The sequence below is a fragment of the Phacochoerus africanus genome, chromosome 5, assembly GCF_016906955.1.
Source record: "Phacochoerus africanus isolate WHEZ1 chromosome 5, ROS_Pafr_v1, whole genome shotgun sequence".
Lineage (NCBI taxonomy): Eukaryota > Metazoa > Chordata > Mammalia > Artiodactyla > Suidae > Phacochoerus > Phacochoerus africanus.
In genome coordinates, this window is record NC_062548.1 from 118,157,584 (window position 1) to 118,179,907 (window position 22,324).

The 22,324-nt window shown below is 50.1% G+C and overlaps 1 protein-coding gene across 1 annotated transcript; it reads left to right on the top strand.

Annotated features, from left to right (window-relative positions):
• Positions 1-13,340: 13,340 nt before the first annotated feature.
• Positions 13,341-19,984, top strand: POMC (proopiomelanocortin). Its single transcript, XM_047779235.1, has 3 exons — positions 13,341-13,443; positions 16,865-17,016; positions 19,170-19,984. Exons 2-3 carry the CDS (start codon positions 16,885-16,887, stop codon positions 19,821-19,823), a joined length of 786 nt encoding a protein of 261 aa, XP_047635191.1. The 5' UTR covers positions 13,341-13,443; positions 16,865-16,884; the 3' UTR covers positions 19,824-19,984.
• The last annotated feature ends 2,340 nt before the right edge of the window (positions 19,985-22,324 follow it).

Here is a 22,324-nt window from a genome sequence, read left to right on the forward strand (position 1 = left end):
TCCAATTAGCATAATGGTTTTTGTTTTGTTTTGTTTTGTTTGCTTTTCATGGCTGCATCTGCGGCATATGAAGGTTCCCAGGCTGGGGTCAAATAGGAGCTGCAGCTGTCAGCCTATACCACAGCCACAGAAACACCAGATATGAGCCACGTCTGCAACCTACACCACAGCTCATGGCAATGCCAGATCCCTAACCCACTAGTGAGGCCAGGGATTGAACCCAGATCCTCATGGATACTAGTTGGGTTCATTACCACTGAGCCACAATGGGAATTCCTAGCATAATGTTTTTACAACCTATCTGTACTTTCTGTCTTCTTTTTTTATTTTTATTTTTTGCTTTTGGGGGCCACACCCGTGACATATGGAGGTTCCCAGGCTAGGGGTTCAGTCAGAGCTACAGCTGCCACCTTACACCACAGCCACAGCAACGCAGGATCTGAGCTGTGTCTGTGACCTACACCACAGCTCATGGCAACGCTGGATCCTTAACCCACTGAGCGAGGCCAGGGATCGAACTCGCAACCTCATGGTTCCTAGTCGGATTCATTTCCTCTGCGCCACAATGGGAACTCCAGTTTCTTTCTTCTTCTTCTTTTTTTTTTTGTCTTTTGTCTTTTTTTGTTGTTGTTGTTGTTGCTATTTCTTGGGCCGTTCCCGCGGCATATGGAGGTTCCCAGGCTAGGGGTCGAATCGGAGCTGTAGCCACCAGCCTACGCCAGAGCCACAGCAACTCGGGATCCGAGCTGAGTCTGCAACCTACACCACAGCTCACAGCAACGCCGGATTGTTAACCCACTGAGCAAGGGCAGGGACCGAACCCGCAACCTCATGGTTCCTAGTCGGATTTGTTAACCACTGCGCCACGACGGGAACTCCCAGTTTCTTTCTTCTTATTGCTGAATAAAATTCCATTGTATGGATAGACCACATTTTGCTTATTTATTCAGTAATTGATGGACATTTAGGTTGTTTCCACTTCTGGATATCATGAATAATGCTGCCATGGACATTCATGTATAAGTTTGTAGGGTATATACCTAGGGGTGGGCTTGCTGGGTCGTATGGTAACTCTGTGTTGTTCAAAGGTAAACCGAGGCATATTAAAATTTTTAAGAGTTTACTTGAACAAAAATTGATTTGATGTGGCAGCACCCAATCTAGCAGATGGAGAGGAGCTCCGAGGAGCTGTCCAAAATGAAAGACTTCCCAGGCATAAAGGACTGGGAACAAGGAAGTTACACTAGCAAAAAACAAGTTGGTTGGGGCTTCCCATTGTGGTGCAGCGGAAGTGAATCCAGCTAGTATCCATGAGGATGCTGGTTCCAACCCTGGCCTCAGTCAGTGGGTTAAGGATCCTGCAAGCTGTGGTGTGGGCCGCAGACTGTGGCTCTGATTCTTCCCCAAGTCTGGGAACCTCCATATGCTGCGGGTGTGGGCCTAAAAAGCAACCCCCCAAATTCAATATAAGGACCTAACTATAACAGAGAAGAGAAATAAAAGGAACATAACCAATACATTTTTTAAAAAATGGGACCATGGTCTGGGAAGACTGACCTCGGTGACTTAGAAATTGGTCCTAGAGGGTTCCCATCGTGGCTCAGCAGAAATGAATCCGACTAGGAACCATGAGATTGCTGGTTTGATCCCTGGCCCCGCTCAGTAGGTTAAGGATCTGGCATTGCTGTGGCTGTGGTGTAGGTTGGCAGCTGTAGCCCTGATTCGACCCCTAGCTTGGGAACCTCTATATGTCAGGGGTGAGGCCCTAAGAAGCATGAAAGAAAGAAAGAGAGAAAGAAAGAAGGAGAGAAAGAAAGGAAGGAAGGAAGGAAGGAAGAAGGAAGGAAGGAAGGAAGGAAGGAAGGAAAGAAAAATTGGTTCTAGAAGCGGCTCCCTCAGAGAGTCTGCCTAAGGCCGCATCTTTGGCATCAAAGACACCTGCCCAGGAGATGCTTTGAAGGAAATCACTTTCATCTGACGTGAAGATTTTAGCCACTTTTAAAAAACCCAACTCCCTTCCCAACGTCCTTGCAGGACTCACATGCACGCGCGCGTGAGAGGGCGCAGACGCGGAGTCACGGCGCTGCAGTGGAGCAGGTCACCGTGCACCGACTCGGCCCCGCCTGGCGTCCCGCTCCCAGGGCAACGGGACACGAGGGCCTGGCGCGGGCTCTCTGGGCCTCAGGCCGGCTGTTTGGCTACGCCGCCCTGGCTGCTTTGAGGAGGGCATGAAAATGGAAGTCAGGCCCCCACAGGCGGGGCTCGGAGATGGCACTGAGCTGAGTGCCTGGAAAAGGCCACTTCAGCCCCCTCCGTGCAGCCATTGTTGGGTCTGAGGAAGGAGGACGCTTCCGGGGCTTCTGAATGCCTCTCCCACGATGCACTAATGGATGTACATTATCAGTGTCCTTCCTGGCCACCACGTCACTCTCCCTACCTCCTCCCCTGGCTGGAGAACTCTGCATTCTTCTGCAAAGCCGGAGTCCCTGACAAAGGCACATCTCCACCAAAGGGCCATGGTGACCACCACTAGTCAATAGTGGCTGCTGGTTCCTGGGCTCTGGAGAGCTGGCTGTGTTCTTACCTTTTTTATTTTTTGGCGACGCCCAGGATGTGGAAGTCCTCAGGCGAGAGATTGAACCTGCATCACAGCAGTGACAATGCTAGGTCCTTAACCGCTAGGCCACCAGGGAACTCCCTGCTGTGTCCTTAATGTCCATGATATCTTCAGCAAGACCCCACCTCCAGGAAGTCTACTCAGATTGCACAGGGACAAACCATTCATTTGAGAAAAGGGATTAGGGCCTTCCCATCGTGGCTCAGCGGGGTAAGAACCCAACTGGTATCCATGAGGATGTGGGTTCCATCCCTGGCTTCACTCTGTGGGTTAAGGTTCTGGCGTTGCCATGAGCCGTGATGTAGTTGCAGATGTGGCTTGGATCCCGCGTTGCTGGGGCTGTGGTGTAGGCCAGCAGCTCTTGCTCTGATTTGACCCCTAGCCTGGGAACTTCATATACTGTAGGTGGAGCCCTAAAAGAAATGGGGGGGGGGATTCGGATAAGGGAGTGGTTGGAAAGAACACTCACGTGGTTCCACGTGGCCATACGCCCACGCTTTAGCCTCAGCAGGGGAGAGCCGAACATTTTCAACACAGGACTGTAAACCAAAGCTCACAAGCCTCTCTTCTGGGTGTGGCACCCACTGGCCCTGTGTAGCGAAGCAATTGCAAGGGACTCTGTGCCCAAGAGACTGATGGACAGAGAGAGGGCTTAGCTCCTGGGCCTGGCGGGCCCTGCCATACCCACTCAAGGCCACATCCATGGACCAGTCATTTTCTTTTTCCTTTTTTTTTGTCTTTTTGCTATTTCTTTGGGCCGCTTCTGTGGCATATGGAGGTTCCCAGGCTAGGGGGTCTAATCGGAGCTGTAGCCCCTGGCCTACGCCAGAGCCACAGCAACTCGGGATCCGAGCCGCGTCTGCAACCTACACCACAGCTCACGGCAGCGCTGGATCGTTAACCCACTGAGCAAGGGCAGGGACCGAACCCGCAACCTCATGGTTCCTAGTCAGATTCTTAAACCACTGTGCCACGATGGGAACTCCGGACCAGTCATTTTCTACCGCAGAACTTAACTCCATCTGAGCTTAAAACCATGAAACATCAGGCCTGGAAGGACTGAGGGGCCATCTAGTCCAACCCCCGCTCCCGGGCACTGCTCGGATAAGGAGGCTGAGGCCCGGAGGGGTGGTGCGAGCCCAGGACCCAAGGCCATCCAGCAACAGAGCTGGGGCTGGAACCTGGGTCGGCTGCCCTCCCAGTCTTTTCCTGCGCTCTGGACTCTTCTTTGGCCCCTAAGGGGGGCCGAGACCAGTTCCTGGGAGGGGCATGGACTCAACCAGGTCCCTGCCCCTCTGGCCTTGCCCGCCTCTGCCCCCCATCACGAGGTCCAGGCTGTTGCACTTGTGCGCGCATTAGCGGATAAAAGCAGTCTCAAGGGTCTCTTCAGAGGCCCCTTTGGCCGTAATAAAGCAAATTAAAACCCTATTCAAAGGTCAATTGAAGTCTCTTCCATTCCAGTTCTCTGCACAAATTGATTCCTCTTTGCCCTTGGGGTCAAACTAAAGGCAGTTGAAGTGGCCCGGCCACAGTGCTGAATGGGGCACAGTGAAAGGGCAGAGAATAGGAGTGCGTGCTGCAGGCGATGAGGGGCCCCTGGGACCCTCCCCCCTTCCCTGGGCCATCTGGCACCCCGGAGACCTTCTCCTCCTTTTGCGGAGACTCTACCTCTGGCCCTCATACCCCATCAGGCTCCCCTTGGAGGAATTCGTAATGCCTTTTTATTGATGAGAATTCAGGGGTAGTTGGGATTTCTTGCATCTGCACGTGAGCCTTACCAGAATCCCCTTAAGCATTGTGAGCTGGGGCTCTGGAGGCCCCCAGAGAAACTCAGAGAGGTTAAGTAACTTGCCCAAGGTCACACAGCTCCTGGTTTCCTCCTCTAAACCTGGCTGAATGGCACCAACCCCCATCGAGCAGCTCAAGCCAGAAATCTGGAACCATCTTTAACCGCCTCTGTCCCTTGGCTTCACTTTCATATTTGCTCCAAATCTTATTGAGTCTGACTCCCCAAGAGGCTGTTGGTTGCTTGCTCTCTGTTTGGTTCTCCAGACGGTAGCCAGAGCCACCTTTTCTAGGAATTCTATCGGAACCTGTCTTTCCATTACTTTAAACCCAGCAGTGGTTTCCCTCTGCGCTTGACAGAAAATCTAATTCGTTGTCGAATGACCTTCACAGCTTCCAAGGCCAGGCCCCTCATGTTCCAAGGATTGCTCTCCTCCCCTGCTTCCGCTCCAGCAGTCCTTGGATTCTCCCATCTTTTCTGCCCCAGGGCCTTTGCACCCTCTTCCTTCTGCTAGGAAGCCTCTCCCCTCCCCTTTCTCACTCACTCACTGTATTTATTAGAACTTGTATTTATCATAGCTTGTGATTATTCATTGGCTAATATATTACTGATTTCCCTAGAGCTAAATCCTTTTGGGAGCTCAGACCGGATCTGTCCCAGCACCTGTAAGGGTCCACAAACTTTTTTTTTTTTTTGTCTTTTTAGGGCTGCGCTTGAGGCATATGGAAGTTCCCAGGCTAGGGGTCCAATCAGAGCTGTAGCTGTTGGTCTACACCACAGCCACAGCAATGCCAGATCTGAGCTGTGTCTGCAACCTACACCACAGCTCAAGGCAATGCCAGATCCTTAACCCACTGAGCTAGGCCAAGGATTGAACCTGCGTCCTCATGGATACTAGCCATGATGGGAACTCCAACAAACATTTGTTAAGTGAATGAATGACAGAACCAAATCTGGGCCCTCCAAGCCAGGGCAGAAAGCACTGTGGGGGTGCCCACTGGGGGCCTGGCACTGTGGGCAGTGCATTTAACAGCAGTGGCTCCAAAGTGTGTCAGTGATGTCCCACCCCCCCCCTTTCCAGTCCTCCCAGTCTGCTTCCCCAGCCCTGCACCTAAATCCTGCCTGACTTCTTTCTCTCTCCCTCTCTCCCCAGCATCTAGTCAGACCCCAAAGTCTAGCCAATGTCCTTTTCTGATCCTTCCCTCCCAGGGCCCCTCAGCTGGTCCCTTCCTCTCCGGGCTCTCTCCCTCTCCTGCCCTCCCTCCCCTCCTCCATGGCTGGGGCAGAGAGCCCCTGCCCAAAGCCTGGTCACCCTTCCCACCTGCTGTGTGCTGACCTCCTCTCGGCAGCCCCCTGCCCCCCACCCCCACAGGCTCCAGTCTGCTCTGCGTTCCCCCGGAAGCCCCTCTCCCTGGCACCCATAGCACACTGGGCAGGAGGCTCCTCCTACAGATGGTCACACGGGGTCCTTTTTTCTTATCTCTCCAAAGGAGAGGTGCCTGGGAGGCGAGAAGCCTGCAGCAGCTTAGCTCAGAGCCACCCCAAAGCTGCGGTCCCTGGGCTTGGGCATCCAAGGAGGGTTGAGCTTCTCCCCACGCCTTCCCACCATCCCCACCAGACACACCCGGAAAGGGGCAGGTGGCAGCTGTTTCTAATTCAGACACATCGTGCGGAGGGACCTTGCCGCTGTTTCAGGTTCGGATTTGGACGGAGGGTTCGAGGATTATGAGCTTCTGCACACCGACGCTTCAGCGGGGCTCCCTTCCTCGGTCGCTCCCGCCAATCCTCTCTCTCTAAATCCTGCTTGAGCAGCGATTCTGTCCAGGCACCTTGCCAGGGACTTCTCACACGCTGACTTGGGACTGGTCCCCTTGCAGACTGAGGTCCCTGTGACCTAGACAATGGCAGGCATGGCCCCAGCTGGGCCCAAGGAGCCCTGAGAAGGGACAGTCATTCTGGCAGCCTCCTGGCTGGTCCTCGCAGCTTTGCGGGGAGGGGAGAAGTGGAAGGGGGGCCAGGATGGAGCTGGGACTTCCTCCCTCCTGCCTCACTCTGACCCTCAGTGTTTGCGCTGGTGCTGCTCCCACTCTCTGTGCCATGCAGGCCGACGGCAGCCTCATCCCTCAGTCCTCTCTTCCCCCAGAGAAGTGTCTGCCAGGGCCTGGAGGCTGAGGGCAAGGCCGGGCCCCCCACCCCCCCGCTGGGGGCTCAGCCCCCTGTCCTTGTCACCCTCTGCCCAGCGCTTCCCCCCACCCCCCCGTGGGGGCTGCCTCCGCACCTGTCTTTGTAACACACTCACACCCTGGTGACATCTCTTTTCCAATTAAATCCTCAAAGGTGAAAAGCTGGGGTGACGAGAGCAGCCCTGGCCCCGTGCCCACAGCCAGGTGTAGGCGCGTCACCCCGGCCCCAGGAGCCGCAAGCCTTGCAAAGACACATGGGCTCTTCATCCTTCCCCCTTCCCTTCCTCCTTCCCTTTCCCCTCCCTTGTTCCCTCTCCCTCCTCCCTCTCTGTGTCCCTCTTTCCTTGGCTCCAGGCTGGGCTCTTTTGGGACCAGCCCTTCCTTAATAAGGATGGTGCTGCCTACAGGCCAGGCCCTGCTCTGCCATCTTCGTCTTCACGTGTAATTACCTCCTTTCATCTCATGGCAGCCATATGGGCTGCTGTCGTCATTTCCTTCATTTCCCAGATGGGACCACTAGAACAGAGAAGCTGGGAGTTTGCTCAGAGTCACACAGCACGGGAACGAATGAGCAGGGTAGGACTAGGCTGTGTGGCTCCAGATCTGTGCTCTTACCTGTGACACCACGTGGTGCCAGCATGCAGCCAGGACAGCCTCAGACTGGGGTGTGTCCATGACTCCCTCCTGCATGCTGATGCCACTGCTTTAGTATTTCATGAACCTGCCTGTCGCCTCTCCTGCCTCACTGCTCCCACCGGGCCCTCTGGCCCCGGAGCAGGGCATTGGGCTTCTGATCTCCCCCTGCTGCCCCCAGCCTCTGAGCATCCCCACTGCCACAGAAATCTGCTCCTATGGCTCCTCTGATTCAGTCCCTAAATGGTCCCCACCTCCCCTCTTGCCTCTGACTCTAGTTTTCTCTGTCTCCCTCTACCCCTGCACCAGCTTCCCGGGAACGTAAGGTTTTTCCTGCTTGAGTCCTTTGCACGTGCTGTTCCTTCTGCCTGGAATGACTTTCCTCTCTTCATCCTGGTGACCTAACGCAGCATCCCCTTCTCTGGGAAGCCCTTGCTGGCCATCCACCTCCTCTACCTGGCAGAGAAAATCACCTCCAGATGCATGCGTGGAAGGCCTGAGCCTATGGCGAGAAGTCTAACTCCCCCAAGGCTGTGGGCTGAAGAGGTCACGGGGCAAGGCTGCACAGAAATAGAAGTACCTGAGGAGCCCCAGCTCTCCCTGTTTCCATCTGAGTCTTCCAGCCCAGGAACAAGTTATGTGAGTGAGCAGCTTGAGAGAATTTGTAGAAGCCAGGCTTTGAGCTGCCTAGGCTGATGCCAGGTAGAGCAGAGGTATGTTGGCCTTACCAAACCTTGCTCATACTGCAGATTCGTGAGCAAAATAAATGTCAGTGTTTAGAACAACAAAGTTTTCAAGTTCTTGCCATGGTGCAGGGGGTTAATCTGACTGCAGCAGCTCAGGTTGCTGCAGAGGTGTGGGTTCAATTCCCAGTCTGGCATCGTGGGTTAAAGGATCCAGTGTCACCTGTTAGTCATGCTTTGGTATCTTTTAATCTGGGTTTTTTTTTTTTTTTTTTTTTTTTGCTTTCTAGGCTTGCACCCGTGGCCTATGGAGGTTCCCAGGCTAGGGGTCGAATCATAGCTATGGCCGCCGGCCTATGCCACAGCCACAGCAATGTGGGATCCAAGCTGCATCTGTGACCTACACCACAGCTCACAGCAATGCTGGATCCTTAACCCACTGAGCAAGGTCAGGGATCGAACCGACAACCTCATGGTTACTAGTCAGATTCGTTTCCACTGCACCACGGCGGGAACTCCTCTTTTTTTCCTGTTTCTATCTCCATCCGTGTTTACAGTCATCCCTCTGTATTCTCAGGAGATGGGTTCCAGGACCCACCAAGGTCACTAAAATCTGCAGATACTCAAGTCCCACAGTCAGCCCACTCTCCCTGCAGCCCCACACCCGTGGTCTCACCGTGATCATGTTGCACGGTAGTACGAATTCATTGAAAAAAAAAATCCAAGTATAAGTGGAGCCATGCAGTTCGAGGTTCAACTCTGTGCCTATATTTTATCGCATTTCCTTCCCTTAATAACATGCAGTGGTCATTTTTCATGTCTGGAAATAAACATCTACATTATTTTGAATGGTTGCAAAGTATTTCGTTGCAGAGTTTTACCATAATTTTGTAAGTATAGTATACGGCTTTAATAATTACACCCTAGATATTTAGTTTATTTCCATTTTATTGCTACTATAAACAATGTTGTATGAATAGGCTTGAACAGCATTTAGGGTAACTATAGATATTTCCTCAGGAAATTCTGGGTTAAAAGGTAAAGGCTTTGGCACAGAGAGATTTCACTCATCTTCCCATGGCTTTTCCTACAAGTCTCCTCTGTCTGTAACCCCTTCTTTCTTGGAAGAGGAAGGCTCTCTATTCTTTGGAAACTATTCTTTGGTTATTCCTCTGGACCCCATCTCATTTCTACTGAAGTCCTGGATTATTTGGCTTTTCCCACTCTCACTGGCAGGATCAATTTCCACTTCCCATCACCATGCAACTATGCTCTAGTACCTTGCTGCCATCTTTATCCCCGATCCTATATTGTCCTCCACCACTGGCCCACATTCTCCATTAAATCTCTATAAAGAGTTGGTTTTTTTTCTACGCCAGGACCGAAGGGAGAAGTAGCTGAATCCACAAAATTAAAGGGGAAATTTAAACGACATAATCTATTAGTAACCAATAGATAGGATAATGATCAGAAAGGATATAGCTATAGAAAGGATATGGAATACTTGAGCAATCATGGAATACATATTTTTGTGATGTTTACATGAAACATTAATCATGTGTTCATCCATTAAGCAACATTCCCCACCCCACAATTTCAAAGGACTAAAATGAAACAAAGTATATTCTTTGGCTGCAGAGGAATTATGCTAAATTTTAATTTCAAAACAGAACTAGAAAATCCCCAATGTTTGGAAGTTAAACCAAACGCTTCTCAATAACCCACAGGTCAATGAAGACATCTCCATGAAAATAAGATATTTTGAACAAATGGTAATAGAAATAGGACATGTCAAAACTTTTGAGATACAGAGTTACCACTGTGATGCAATGGGATCAGCAATGTCTCAGCACACCAGGACAGAGTTCGATCCTGGGCCAGGCAGAGTGGGTTAAAGGATCTGGCATTGTTGCAGCTGTGGCATAGGTTACAACTATGGCTCAGAGCTGATCTCTGTCCTGGGTAATCCATATGCTGTCAAACAAAAACAAAAACAAAAACTTGTGAGATGCAACTAGAACCATACTTAGAAAGAAATTTATAGCCATAAATACACATCAAAAAGAATAAAGATTATCAATTGAATATCAGTTATCTAAGTAAAAAGCATTTATTTAAGATTCAACTCAAGAGAACAGGAAAACAAAAGAGCTAATTAGAAATTAGAAGACAAGAAATAATAAGAGTAGAAATTTCAGTGATAGAACAAGATGTACATGCAATGGAGAAAAGTCAACAAAGTCAAAATTTATTCTTTAAAAATACTAATAAAACTGTTAATCCCCTAAGAAAACTAATCAAGAAAAAAGAGAGGGGACATAAACTACCAATATCAGAGATAAAAGAGGACCATAACTACAGATTCCATAGATATTAAGATAAGAAAATATAAGAAACAATGTTAAGCAAATAAATTTTAAAAATTAAGTGAAATGGACAAACACCTAGAAATACACATCTTTCTAAAACTGACACAAGAAGAAATAGACAATTGGAATAATGCTATTTAAATAATTGAATCTGTATTTTAAAATCATTTAACAAAGACTTAGCATCACTAACAAATCATCTCAAACATTTAAAGAAGAGATTAACACCATTGGACACAAATTCTTCTATTAAATTGTAAAAATTAGGGGTGGGCGGAGAGCTGTCCAACTTGTTTTATGAAAACAGCAAAATTTTGACACCAAAATCTAACAGGAACTCTACAAAAAAGGAAAATTACAGGCTGGCCTCATAAACATGAATGCAAAAATGTTAAATAAATTATTAGCAAAATGAACCCAATGCTATAAGCACATCATAATCAAGCTGGGCTCAATCCAGGAATGCATGGTATGTGTAACACCAAAAATCGACAATGTCATTCACCATGTTACCAGAATAAAGGGGAAAGTCATGTTATCATCTCAATCAGAGGCAGCTACTGCAGGCTTTCAAAGAGGAGGTAGTGATGCAGTGAAATAAGAGCAGTGGTCAGTCCTTTCTAGTGACGTCAGCCAAAGTGGGAATGACAACCTCCCATCCTGGGGACAGAAGTGACACCTATGTCAAATGGCTGTGGTATTGACAGTGTGACTTTGGCCTCTTGTTCCCAGCAGTGTGGTTTCTTTCTCATTGGATCCAGTCAGTAGCCATGATTCCAGTCACTTTTCTTCTTTGCCCAATTTTGGATCCTGATCGCCCAGCCTTCCCAGTGATTCTAAATGTGATTCAATGGCCTTTCAGTTCAGATCAGCCAAAGGTGGTTCTTCTGCATGTAATTAAGAACTCAACTTACAGAGGACAGAGGCTGGGTCAATCTGAACTTTTCCTGGTTTGGCTTTTCTGCTGTCATCAGTTGCTTTTTAAAGTTATAAAAATAGGCGTTCTCTTGTGGCACAGTGGGTTAACGATCCGGCATTGTCATTGCAGTGGCTTGGGTCGTGGTTGTGGCATGGGTTCAGCCCCTGTCCCAGGAACTTATGCAGGCCACAGGTGTGGTGAAGAACAAACAACAAACAAAAAGTTATAAAAATAACACAGAGAAACGTGAGATAAAATGGAAATCCGATAGAGAGGGCTCCTAAGACTGGTAGTGGAAGGGGCAGGAGGGGGTGGAAGAGGGAAGACAGAAGACAGAGTGGAATTTGTTCCAGCTGTGAGGGTTATATGACCAGATGAGATGGGAATGGGGTTCTCCGGGGAACAGAGATGGCCATGTCTCATGCCCTGGTAGGACAAGTGACCAAGGAGGGCATCAGGGAACAGGTGGTGGTGGATGAGCTAAATCTTTTTTTTTTTTTTTTAGGATCGCACCGGCCGCACATGGAAGTTCCCATACTAGGGGAAGAATCAGAGCTACAGCTGCTGACCTATGCCACAGCAACTCGGGATCCAAGCTGCATCTTCGACCTACACCACAGCTCACAGCAATGCCTGATCCTTAACCCCCTGAGCGAAGCCAGGGATCGAACCCTCATCCTCATGAATACTAGTTGGATTCATTTCTGCTGCACCTGACGGGAACTCCAGATGAGCTAAACCTTAATGCAAAAGTCTAATTTTCCCAGGTGGCTGGAAGGAGGAAGGGTGTTTTAGTGGAGGGACCAGTGTGGCCAAAGAGACAGAGTTGCGAGAAAATAGTGTTCACGGGAATGTAAACGCTGTGGTTGGTCGACGTGCCAGGACACAAGAAGGGGTGGCAGCTCTTTGGGAAGAGGCCAAGGCCAGGTAGCAAAGTACCTTATTTACTGTTAAGGAGCTCAAATCTCTCCTGTGCCTCGAAAGGAAAGGGTTGCTGATTATAAAGCCACTGTCACCAACCAGAACTTCTCAAGGGGGTCTTGGCAGCCAAAAGAGCATCTGATTGGGAATAAAGGAAGTTCCTGCAAAGGACATATTAAACAAGCATCTTGATATGAAGTCCAGTTTCGTTCCCAAACTCCCTCCCAACCCTACCCCTCATCCCTCACAATTCGCTTTTGCCTCTTTTCTCCAGGCTGAGACTCTTCCATTGAGTGTTTGAGAGCATTCTTTTCTCCCTGGCCTGACAATTGGGGCTGGAGCCAAGCTAGAATGCCAAGACCAGATCTGGGGAAGATGGAGAGTCCTCAGACCACTCTGCCAGCTCTTTGGCACAGGATGGGATCAGAGGCCAAAGGGAAGGTACTTCAGCTGCTTTTCACAGAGAATTCCCTCCTTCCCCCATGCTAGGGTTAGCCGTATTTCTTCCTTAGGGTTTAGGGCACAGGAGGGAGCCTGCCTGGACTTGGCCCTTGCAGAGGAGGCCCCAGCCGGGCAGTGCAACTGGCTTTCCCACCCCAAGAAGGCAACCTGACCTGGCTTCAGGTGAGCAACTCCTGACCTTCTCCAGGAGCCGGGGTTGCGGGATGGGGGTGGGGGGGTTCAACCTGTAACAGAGGGATTATGACATTTTCCTGACATTTTCACATCACAGGTTCCTAACGTTGGGGGGAAATCTGAGGCATTGCAGGTGTTCTTTCTTAGTTCTTGATTTACCACCAAATAAGAAGGAGGTAGATGCCAGCTCAAGCACGTTGTGGACATAGGTAACTTCAGCCTCTCTTCAACGACCTCAGCAAGCTCCCTAGGCCTGCCCCACACTGGGGTGCTAAGCCTCCCATTTGTCCTACCTGGAGACCCAAACCATCCTTAATTAAGTTCTTTCCTGAAGGCTGCCAGGTGTGCCCTTCAGCAGAATAGTGTTAATTCCAGCCTCCGGGAGCAGAGATCCAGCCCCCTTTCCGGGCACTTCTGCTCTGGCGCTCAGCCCCTACCTGGAACCCCCCTCCCGCGTCCCATGGCCCCCCTTCCTATGGACGGGGGAGTTGCCTGTTACGCGACCGCTGCCGGGAAGTTCAATCACTTCCAGCGCCCACCTGGTGGAGCCCCGCAAGTATATAAGGACCGAGCAGAGACAGCGGGACAAGGCAGCGAGAGGGAAGAGAAAGAGGGGAAGAAGAGTGACCAAGAGACCGCCGAGTTTCCTGCCTCGGCGCAGCGGGTGTCGCCCCGAGAGCAGCCTCCCCGCGACAGGTAAGGGCGCAGCGGCGCGGCATCTGCTCCTCTCCCCGGACCCTCTGCCCTGGCCCTCCGGATGCTTTCGCCCAGCTTCGATCTCAGACTAGAGGCGCCTTTGGCTCGCCGCGATCCTGAGTTCTTTGAAAAGTTTCTGTCTTGGGTGCGGCGTGGGAAGCTGCCGGCAGCGGAGATGCGAGAGCCGGCTTCTGGACGGTGGGAGAGCAGCTGCAAGGCTGACAGTGGTGCCTTCCAGGAGCCGGGGCTGCTTCTCCTCCCGGGAGGGGAGCTTCTTGGACCCTTGAGATTCCTACTGCATTCTGAGGAGATCTTGGGAGACCTAGTCTTTCAGGTCTTCTTCTGGGTAGATGTCACTTAAAATATATCTTATCCTCTAGAGTAAATTAACATTGGCAATGGGGGCAGAAGAGACTAGACCAAAAGTCACAATAGACTCCTTACAGTCCAGACTTTTTGGATTCAGATCTCTGAATCCTCCTTTCCCTGCCTACTTTGGTGCACCTGAGATGGCTGCGCTATGATCCTGACAAGGTCTCTACAACACCAGTTGGTGTTAAAAAGAGGTGGCGAGGATGGGAACTGTCCACGGTCCTGAACCACCCCATCTCTGCCCGCAATAGGACTGCAGAGTGGACCTTCTACCCCGCAGATCTCAGATTGCAGGGCAGAAGTGGCAATAGGAGCAGAAGGAGGCTCAGGCCAGGTGGGTTCTCAGCGAGGGAGAAAGAGTCTGCAGGGCATCTGGATCCCCCAAATTCTTCGTGTATAAACAGGGAGATGGTGATTCTCATAGAATAGCTGGAAGGAGCCAAGGGAAACGAATGTGTGCATTTGTTTGGTCCATTGTTAAGATACAGACAGATTGTAGCCTGTTTAATGACTTAATGTTCCTTTGACATTTTGTTTTAGGGCTTGATGCATGTGTATCATGGTACAAGGACAAAACTCTACACCTTGGCTCCTCTAATCTTTTTTTTTTTTTTCCTTTTAAATCGGAGTATAGTTGCTTTACAGTGTTGTGTTAGTTTCAGGTGTAGGGAAAAGTGATTCAGTTATACACATACATATATTCATTCTTTTCCAGATTCTTTCCCTACATAGTTTATTACAGAATATCGAATAGAGTTCTCTGTGTAGATAATTTGTTTGCTCTTCTTAATCTCTATAGAAGGGCATGGGCCGTGTGCAATTTTAGAGTAACAAACAAAAGGTTTTTGGCTCACAGAGAATTCACCAACACATATGAAGTTCTTATAAGTGTAGTTCTATTTTAAAGTTAATGTTAAGATGAGCAAAATACAAATTTCTAGTTATTTTTCCAAGCTTTCAATCATTGGATGCTACCTATCTACAAAAGTAATTTGCCATCTCCACACTAATTTATTGCTTTAAAAAAAATGACACAAGGTCATATTTGGTTATTGTAGGAAAAATAGAAAATGCACATAAGCAGAAAGAATATAAAATGCTTTCAGGAAGCTATCTAACTTTTTAGAAGGAGGCTGCAGGATCCTCTACCTCTCAGGGGAGTAGTGAGAATGTCATAGCCAGTGGGGCCCTGGGGCTTTTTGGGAAGGCCTGAAATCACGAGGTAGCTTTCTTAGAAAATGGAAATCATTCCAGAATGGCCAGTGCTCTGAGAAATGAAATATAGTTGAGGGGACTGTCCAACCTGTATGATTTTCCTTCTTTCTCTACCAATACACTATTTTGCACTTGCTCATAGTGATATATAAAACTACCATTTATCTGCTTTGCTTGTAAATCTGAGCATTTTTTACTGAATGAAATGTGCTGTGTGTTCTCAGAGCTTTAATCCAAATTGCTTTGTCCACAAAGTTCAGTACTCGAACTGGGGCACCAAAAATCTACAACAGGAGCAGACTGTCCCTGGTCACAACTGGAAACCAAGGTTGACCAATATTCTCCCAGTTGCCCATCAGCCTGAGATGCTAAGGGACTGGCTCACTGGCTGCCAGCACCATCTAATGGCTGCTCCGAAAACACTCAGGCAGCACTTGGCAACCATTCAGAAGGGAGCCCTTCTGGCTCAGCATTTGGGGAAAGGAGTGGGGTGGGACAGAGAGAAGGGAGTGGCTTCCAGAAATAGGCAATGAGAGCCAGGGAGAACTTTCACTTCCAAAGCCTCCCCTATAAAAAATATTTGGCCCATGCCTCCCCAAAGATGAGATTTCTTTAGGCAGCTATTATGAATCAGGAGGGACAATACATCATCCATAACTGACTGTGAATTACTTTTCTTATCTAATTAGTTTCTTCCTAACAGCTGGTGGAAAGATCTTCTGAAATCCAAAATGATTTTGGGGTTGTTCTAAGATAACAACAGAACTCCAGGTCATTTCAGAGGGGTGAACTTTGTGAGGTGGGACATGTCAGTGTGAGAGCTAGAAGGCTGGGGAAAGCATTGGGCACAGGGGGCAAAGGGAAGCGTCAATTCTCCCCTCTTCATTGCATCCTGACCTCTTGAGTTCGGCCTCTGCCCGGAGGTACTTCCTGACTCCTCTGAGAAATTGTCTTTGTAGGGATTACAGTGGAAGGTAGTTCCCTTCTGCTCTGAGCCGCCATCTTGTTCCCTTTCACATCTACAGCATCTTCAAGTCCAGCCGTTTCAGACTACATTTGAGAGACTCCGAGAACAAGAGGAGGTGTGACATGTAATATGTTCAAGAGATGAGCTGATTTTAAAAGAAGGGGGTCTCTTTTAAAAAGAAATCTCTTCAAGGATACAGGGTCTGAGAAATAGTGATCCCCTGAGTGATCGGTGTCTAGGACATTCAATTGGATTGGCTGGGGTTTTGGCTACATTGGCCAGAGGCTTTGCTCTTTTGCAAACTTCCTATTCATGGGAAATGGGGTTTCTGAGCAATGATAGAATCCTGGCAGAGGAGGAGTAGACCATTTTGAGCAAGAGTTTCAGAATTCTTTGTCTTTCCCAAATTAATCTTTGGACCTGGAGCGACAGAATTCTAGCTTCCAGAAGATGGTGAAATAGAAAAGCTCGGTGCTGGAAACAGAACCTTAGCCTTGCCTCATCATGAACCCCCAAGTCATTCATTGTCTCTCTCTGGACCTCAGTTTCCTCATCTCTCAAACAACAGGCCAGACCAAATAACCCCGAAAATAGCTTCCAGCCCTAATAGCCTTTGGAGTCTGATTTTCAATAGGAGGTAAAGGGGAAATTTTGCCTAGTTCACCCAGGTCCCACTGTTCTCATCTCTGCCACAACTCACACGACCACCCTGCACACCAACCTGCTCCTTGGGCAGCTCCTGTCCTCAAAAACCCTTGAGCTCCAGAGGTAGTGTATTGTTAATGTTGGCTCACAGTCCTTCCTGATCAGTGGCCAACATTGTTCTGCTCCTTGCAGGGGTCCCACTAATCTTGTTTGCCTCTGCAGAGCCTCAGCCTGCCTGGAAGATGCCGAGATTGTGCAGCAGTCGCTCGGGGGCCCTGCTGCTGGCCTTGCTGCTTCAGGCCTCCATGGAAGTGCGTGGCTGGTGCCTGGAAAGCAGCCAGTGTCAGGACCTCTCCACGGAAAGTAACTTGCTGGTATGTGGGCCATGGCTGCCATCTTGGTATCAGATGGGACTGGGACTGGGGCTGGGCTGGGACAGCACGAAGAAAGGTGAATGGGGAGTTCCCGTCATGGTGCAGTGGAAACGAATTTGACTAGGAACCATGAGATTTCAGGTTCAATCCTTGGCCTCACTCAGTGGGTTAAGGATCCGGCATTGCCGTGAGCTGTGGTGTAGGTCGAAGATGTGGCTTGGATCCCTGCGTTGCGGTGGTTGTGGCACAGGCTGGCAGCTATAGCTCCAATTCGATCCCTAGCCTGGGACCCTCCATATGCCTCGGGTGTGGCCCTAAAAAGACAAAAAAAGAAAAAGAAAGAGAAAGATGAATGGGGAAGGGAGATAGGTCTAGTCCCCAATTTCTGCTTATCTTTACTTCCTGCCCTATATTCTTATAGAGACCCACTCCATTTAAGCTACGTAGAGATAGTGCCATTAAAATAAATAATACTAACAACAATAATTGCTCCCTCAACTGATTCTACATTTTCAATATTTTAACCCCCCAAATTATCCCTTTTTAATAACCTCCTATCACTTGCCATTTTCATTCCATTTTTCATCCCTCTTTATCTACTATCAGTTACAAAGCCGGCTACGTAGTACAACAAACCATCTCTAGAAGGAGAAGAAAAAGCCTGGGTGCCATTTTCTTCTAACTGGAGCCAAATGTCCCATGCTTCTGATGGAGGGCTGACCTCCTCAGCCTTTTCAGAAGCATATAGAGGCCCTTTATGCCAGCCTGGAACTCTCTCCAGGTCACCACAGTGTATGTGTGTGTTTGTATTGGAAGGCATAAATGAGAAATAATACCAAGTCAAGGCTAAAAGATATGCTGTGTTTGTGACCAAGTTCTCACCTGCCTGGTGAGCATGGGATGCTCATCACGACGTTCTGTGTATTTTGTCAGTAGAGAAGCTGAGTTTAAGTGAAGAGAGAGACTTTTCAAAAACAGAGCAGGTTGCATATGGAATATAAAATAGAAACAAAGAGCCCAGAGAGTTTTGTGAGCTCTAGTTCAGAGAGACCCAAGAGACTCTTGATTGGAGACACCCATTGCACAGCCTCTCCTGTTGAGGGCTCACCAGGGAAGGAGCACTGGCCATGGTCAGAGTCCATGGGTTCTAGTCCCACTTCTGCCACCAATGGGCTATGGAACCTTGCCAAGTTCCTTTCTCCTCTCTGAGCCTCCTGTTTCCTTATGTGTCCAGGGGAGAGACGTATGAGATAATTTTTGTTTTCCACTGTTAATATTCTGCGGTGTTACAATTCTCAAACCCTTGACTATGAAATTCCCAGCTCAACACTGGGTGGGATCCTTCTGTTTCCTCCCTAGTTGTTCTGAGTAACTGAAAAGGCTATAGCCTAGAGGTCGTTTTCCTGAGCAAAGATGTACCAGAGTTGAGATGTCTACTAACAGGGAGCAGAGACACAGGCTCCACGACCTCTGCACTGGAAATTATCCTGACTTCCCACCTTTTCCTCCAGTCAGAAGGAGGTGACAGGGAAGGGAGCCACCTCCTCCCAAAGGTCACTGATTGGGCAAAGTACAGAATTAGCTCAGAAAACTTGAAAGAACCAGAGAAAGTGCCAGACAGGTGCGGGCAAGTTTGGAGGGAGATGGCTCAGGTAGGGCACGAGGTAGGTTTGCAGACCCCCCGGGGTAATGTTTGAGGCATTACTGAAAATACAGCCCTAGAAGCCAGACTTCTGCTTCTCCCACCCGGGAAGATTCTCCCCTGAATTTCAACCCAATGGCCTTCCCAGACTCGAATGAAGCATGTTTATTTATTCAGTATCCACTAAGTGCCAACAACTACCACCCACCTGCCATTTATTAATGAATTCCTAGATATCTGATATATAATGTTTAAGACGCTGATCCTGCCCATAAAGCTACAGGAAAAGTAAAACACCGAGCGGGCCGGAGATTTTGTCGGAGCTGCCAGGCGTCAAGGGGACAAAAGAGGCTGTGCTCAAGTCGAGACTCAGACGTCTGTGGGTGCCCAGAGGCGGGGGCAGGCAGACGTCCTGGGGCTGGGAGCCGATCTCGCACCCGCATGTGCTGAAGGGATGGAAGGAGAGGGCAGTGGGGCACCGGGTCCTGATTTGCCCACCGCTCTCCCGCAGGCGTGCATCCGGGCCTGCAAACCTGATCTCTCTGCGGAGACGCCCGTGTTTCCCGGCAACGGCGACGCGCAACCGCTGACCGAGAACCCCCGGAAGTACGTCATGGGCCACTTCCGCTGGGACCGCTTCGGCCGCCGGAATGGCAGCAGCGGCGGCGGCGCGGGCCAGAAGCGCGAGGAGGAGGAGGTGGCGACGGGCGAAGGCCCCGGGCCCCGCGGCGATGGCGCCGCGCCGGGTCCGCGCCAGGACAAGCGCTCCTACTCCATGGAGCACTTCCGCTGGGGCAAGCCCGTGGGCAAGAAGCGGCGCCCGGTGAAGGTGTATCCTAACGGCGCCGAGGACGAGTTGGCCGAGGCCTTCCCCCTCGAGTTCAGGAGGGAGCTGGCCGGGGCGCCCCCCGAGCCGGCACGGGACCCCGAGGCCCCGGCCGAGGGCGCGGCCGCCCGGGCCGAGCTGGAGTACGGGCTGGTGGCCGAGGCCGAGGCGGCCGAGAAGAAGGACGAAGGGCCCTATAAGATGGAGCACTTCCGCTGGGGCAGCCCGCCCAAGGACAAGCGCTACGGCGGCTTCATGACCTCCGAGAAGAGCCAGACGCCCCTGGTCACGCTGTTCAAAAACGCCATCGTCAAGAACGCCCACAAGAAGGGCCAGTGAGGGCTCAGGGGGCAGGCGCCTCTCACCCCGGAAGCCGACCCCAAAGCCCCCTCTCCTCGCCTGCCCTCCTGCCGCCTCCAGCCCGGGTACGCTCAGGCTGTGTGGGCGCCAGATATCCCGCCTCTTACCTGTAGTTAGGAAATAAAACCTTTCAAGTTTCACATCCGACTCTGACTTTGAGTATTGACTGGGTGAATAAAATAAAAGTACATATCCATCAAATAAAGAGCTGCACGTATTGAAGGAGACAGTGGTTTCCATGGGACCGGGTAGTAGTGGTATGTTTCATAGGACACAGTGGGAATGAAAAGAAAAGGTTCTTCCCTCCCTGCCCCTAGTAAAAATGTCTTTGAGGGTCAAAGAGTTTGGCTGATGCTCTGGGTGGCGGCATTTCCCGCTCTCCATTGGCTGGGAAAAGACTGCTCAGCTAGCTGTACCAAAAGGCAGGGTTTCTCCAAGCGACCCTGGCTTCCATCCACCCCCCAGAGCCACCATGAGGCTGATGATGCCCAACGGAACCTGGGAGGGCTCTCTGAGCTCTGAGATGGGAAGCTGTCCTAATGCCTCCCTGGATCTAGTTATTGTGGGACCTTAGCTAAATCTCTGAACTTCTCCAAGATTTGGTTCTCTCAGCTATTCTTCCTTCCTACCATGAGGGCTATTGTGAGGATTAATGAGAAATGGATAAGATCTTTCTTTTTTTCTCTTTTTCTTTTTATGGCCATGCCTATGGCACATGGAAGTTCCCAGGCTAGGGGTCTAACCAGAGCTGCAGCTGCTAGCCTACGCCGCAGCCGCCACACCACCAGATCTGAGCTGCATCTGTAAACTACGCCGCACCTTGGGGCAACGCCAGATCCTTAACCTACTGAGGCCAGGGATTGAACCCACATACACACGGACATGGTTCTTAACCTGCTGAGCCACAGCAGGAACTCCAGGATCATCTTATCACTGAGGCTAAGTGTGAGAGCTGAGGGTTGGTATCAGTTTAGATGTGACTGCCCTCCCAGGCTACTCACAGACACTCTCAAACACAGGGTCTCACCCGCATAGACACCCACCTGTGGAGACACATCTGTATAAATACAACACAATGTGTATGGATGCTTCTTCTAGTCCCTAGGGCTCAAGACCTAGAGCTCTATCTTCCCCCCCTTGTCACGGCCAAGCTCTTTCCACCTCAGGTTGCGCTGTCACTGTCTTCATTCTCCGTGCTGCCCACTCCGGCCTCGGCTATCCTAACAGCTCCTAAACAACTGGTCTCCCTGTCTCCAGCTGCCCTCCACCCCAGCCCATCACACAAGATCTTTATTCTAATGTATATAGAAGTTTCCTTTCTCCCCATTCCTTGGCTCAAGACACAAGAAAATTGCCCACCCCCACTTTTCCACCAATTCCAAACTACTGGGCATGGCACACACAAGGGACCTTGTCCGTCAGCTTCACTCTCTTTACCAAACCCCGCTTCCCTGGTCTTCTTGCTCTTCCTCTCCCAGCGGCTTCCACCCTCTGCCTGGAATTCCTGGCCTCCCCCCTCTCCATTTTGAACCTTGCTCTTTTTTCAAGAGCCCAGGCTCAAGTCCACTTCCACTGGGAAAGTTGGGACCTCTTGAGCCAAGCCCGCTCATTTTCAGGGTTTCTGCAGTCAATCCCTCTGCACCAGAGGGCATGTATGTCTTCATGGTACAGCGGGTTAAGGATCCAGCACTGTCACTGCAGCGGCTTAAGTCACTGCTGCGGTGAGAGTTCGGTCCCTGGCCTGGGAACTTCCATAGGCCACGGCCATAGACCAAAAAAATAAAAATAAATAAGACAGACCTTTTCTTTTTCTTTTTCTTTCTTGAGGGCTGCACCCGTGATATATGGAGGTTCCCAGGCTAGGGGTCCAATCAGAGTTGTGGCTGCCAGCCTACACCACAGCCAGAGCAACACGGGATCCGAGCTGCGTCTGTGACCTACACCACAGCTCACAGCAAGGCCAGATCCTTAACCCACTGAGTGAGGCCAGGGATCGAACCCGCATCCTCATGCCTCATGAATACTGGTCAGGTTCGTCAACCAAGGAGCCACGATGGGAACTCCGAAAGCCAGACTTTTAAGATAGAACATTTTGTCCAATGCAGGTTGTATGAAATGGGGCTAGAGTCTAGTCCCTACAGTGAAGAAATGACACAGGCCCTCCCATCTGAGGGCGCTCCCAGGCTGGGATCTTGCAGCATCCTCTCCCTCATCCGCCTTCCTTTTGAGGCAAGTAAAGGAACGGTAGGTGGGGGTGGCTAAGTGTCAGTGGTTAATGCCGAGGGTATCTCGGATCCTGTCTGCATCTCAAAAAACCATTTACTTTAAAGAAATCAAATAGACAACTGTGTGGTGACAACATTAACATTTATTTGAAAAGGGCATTGTGACCGCTCCTGGGGAAATCACTACTAACAGTCCTAAAGAAGAATCTTGCTAAGAATCCTTCTCCCCACGCTTTCCCCCACACCCCCCTTTCC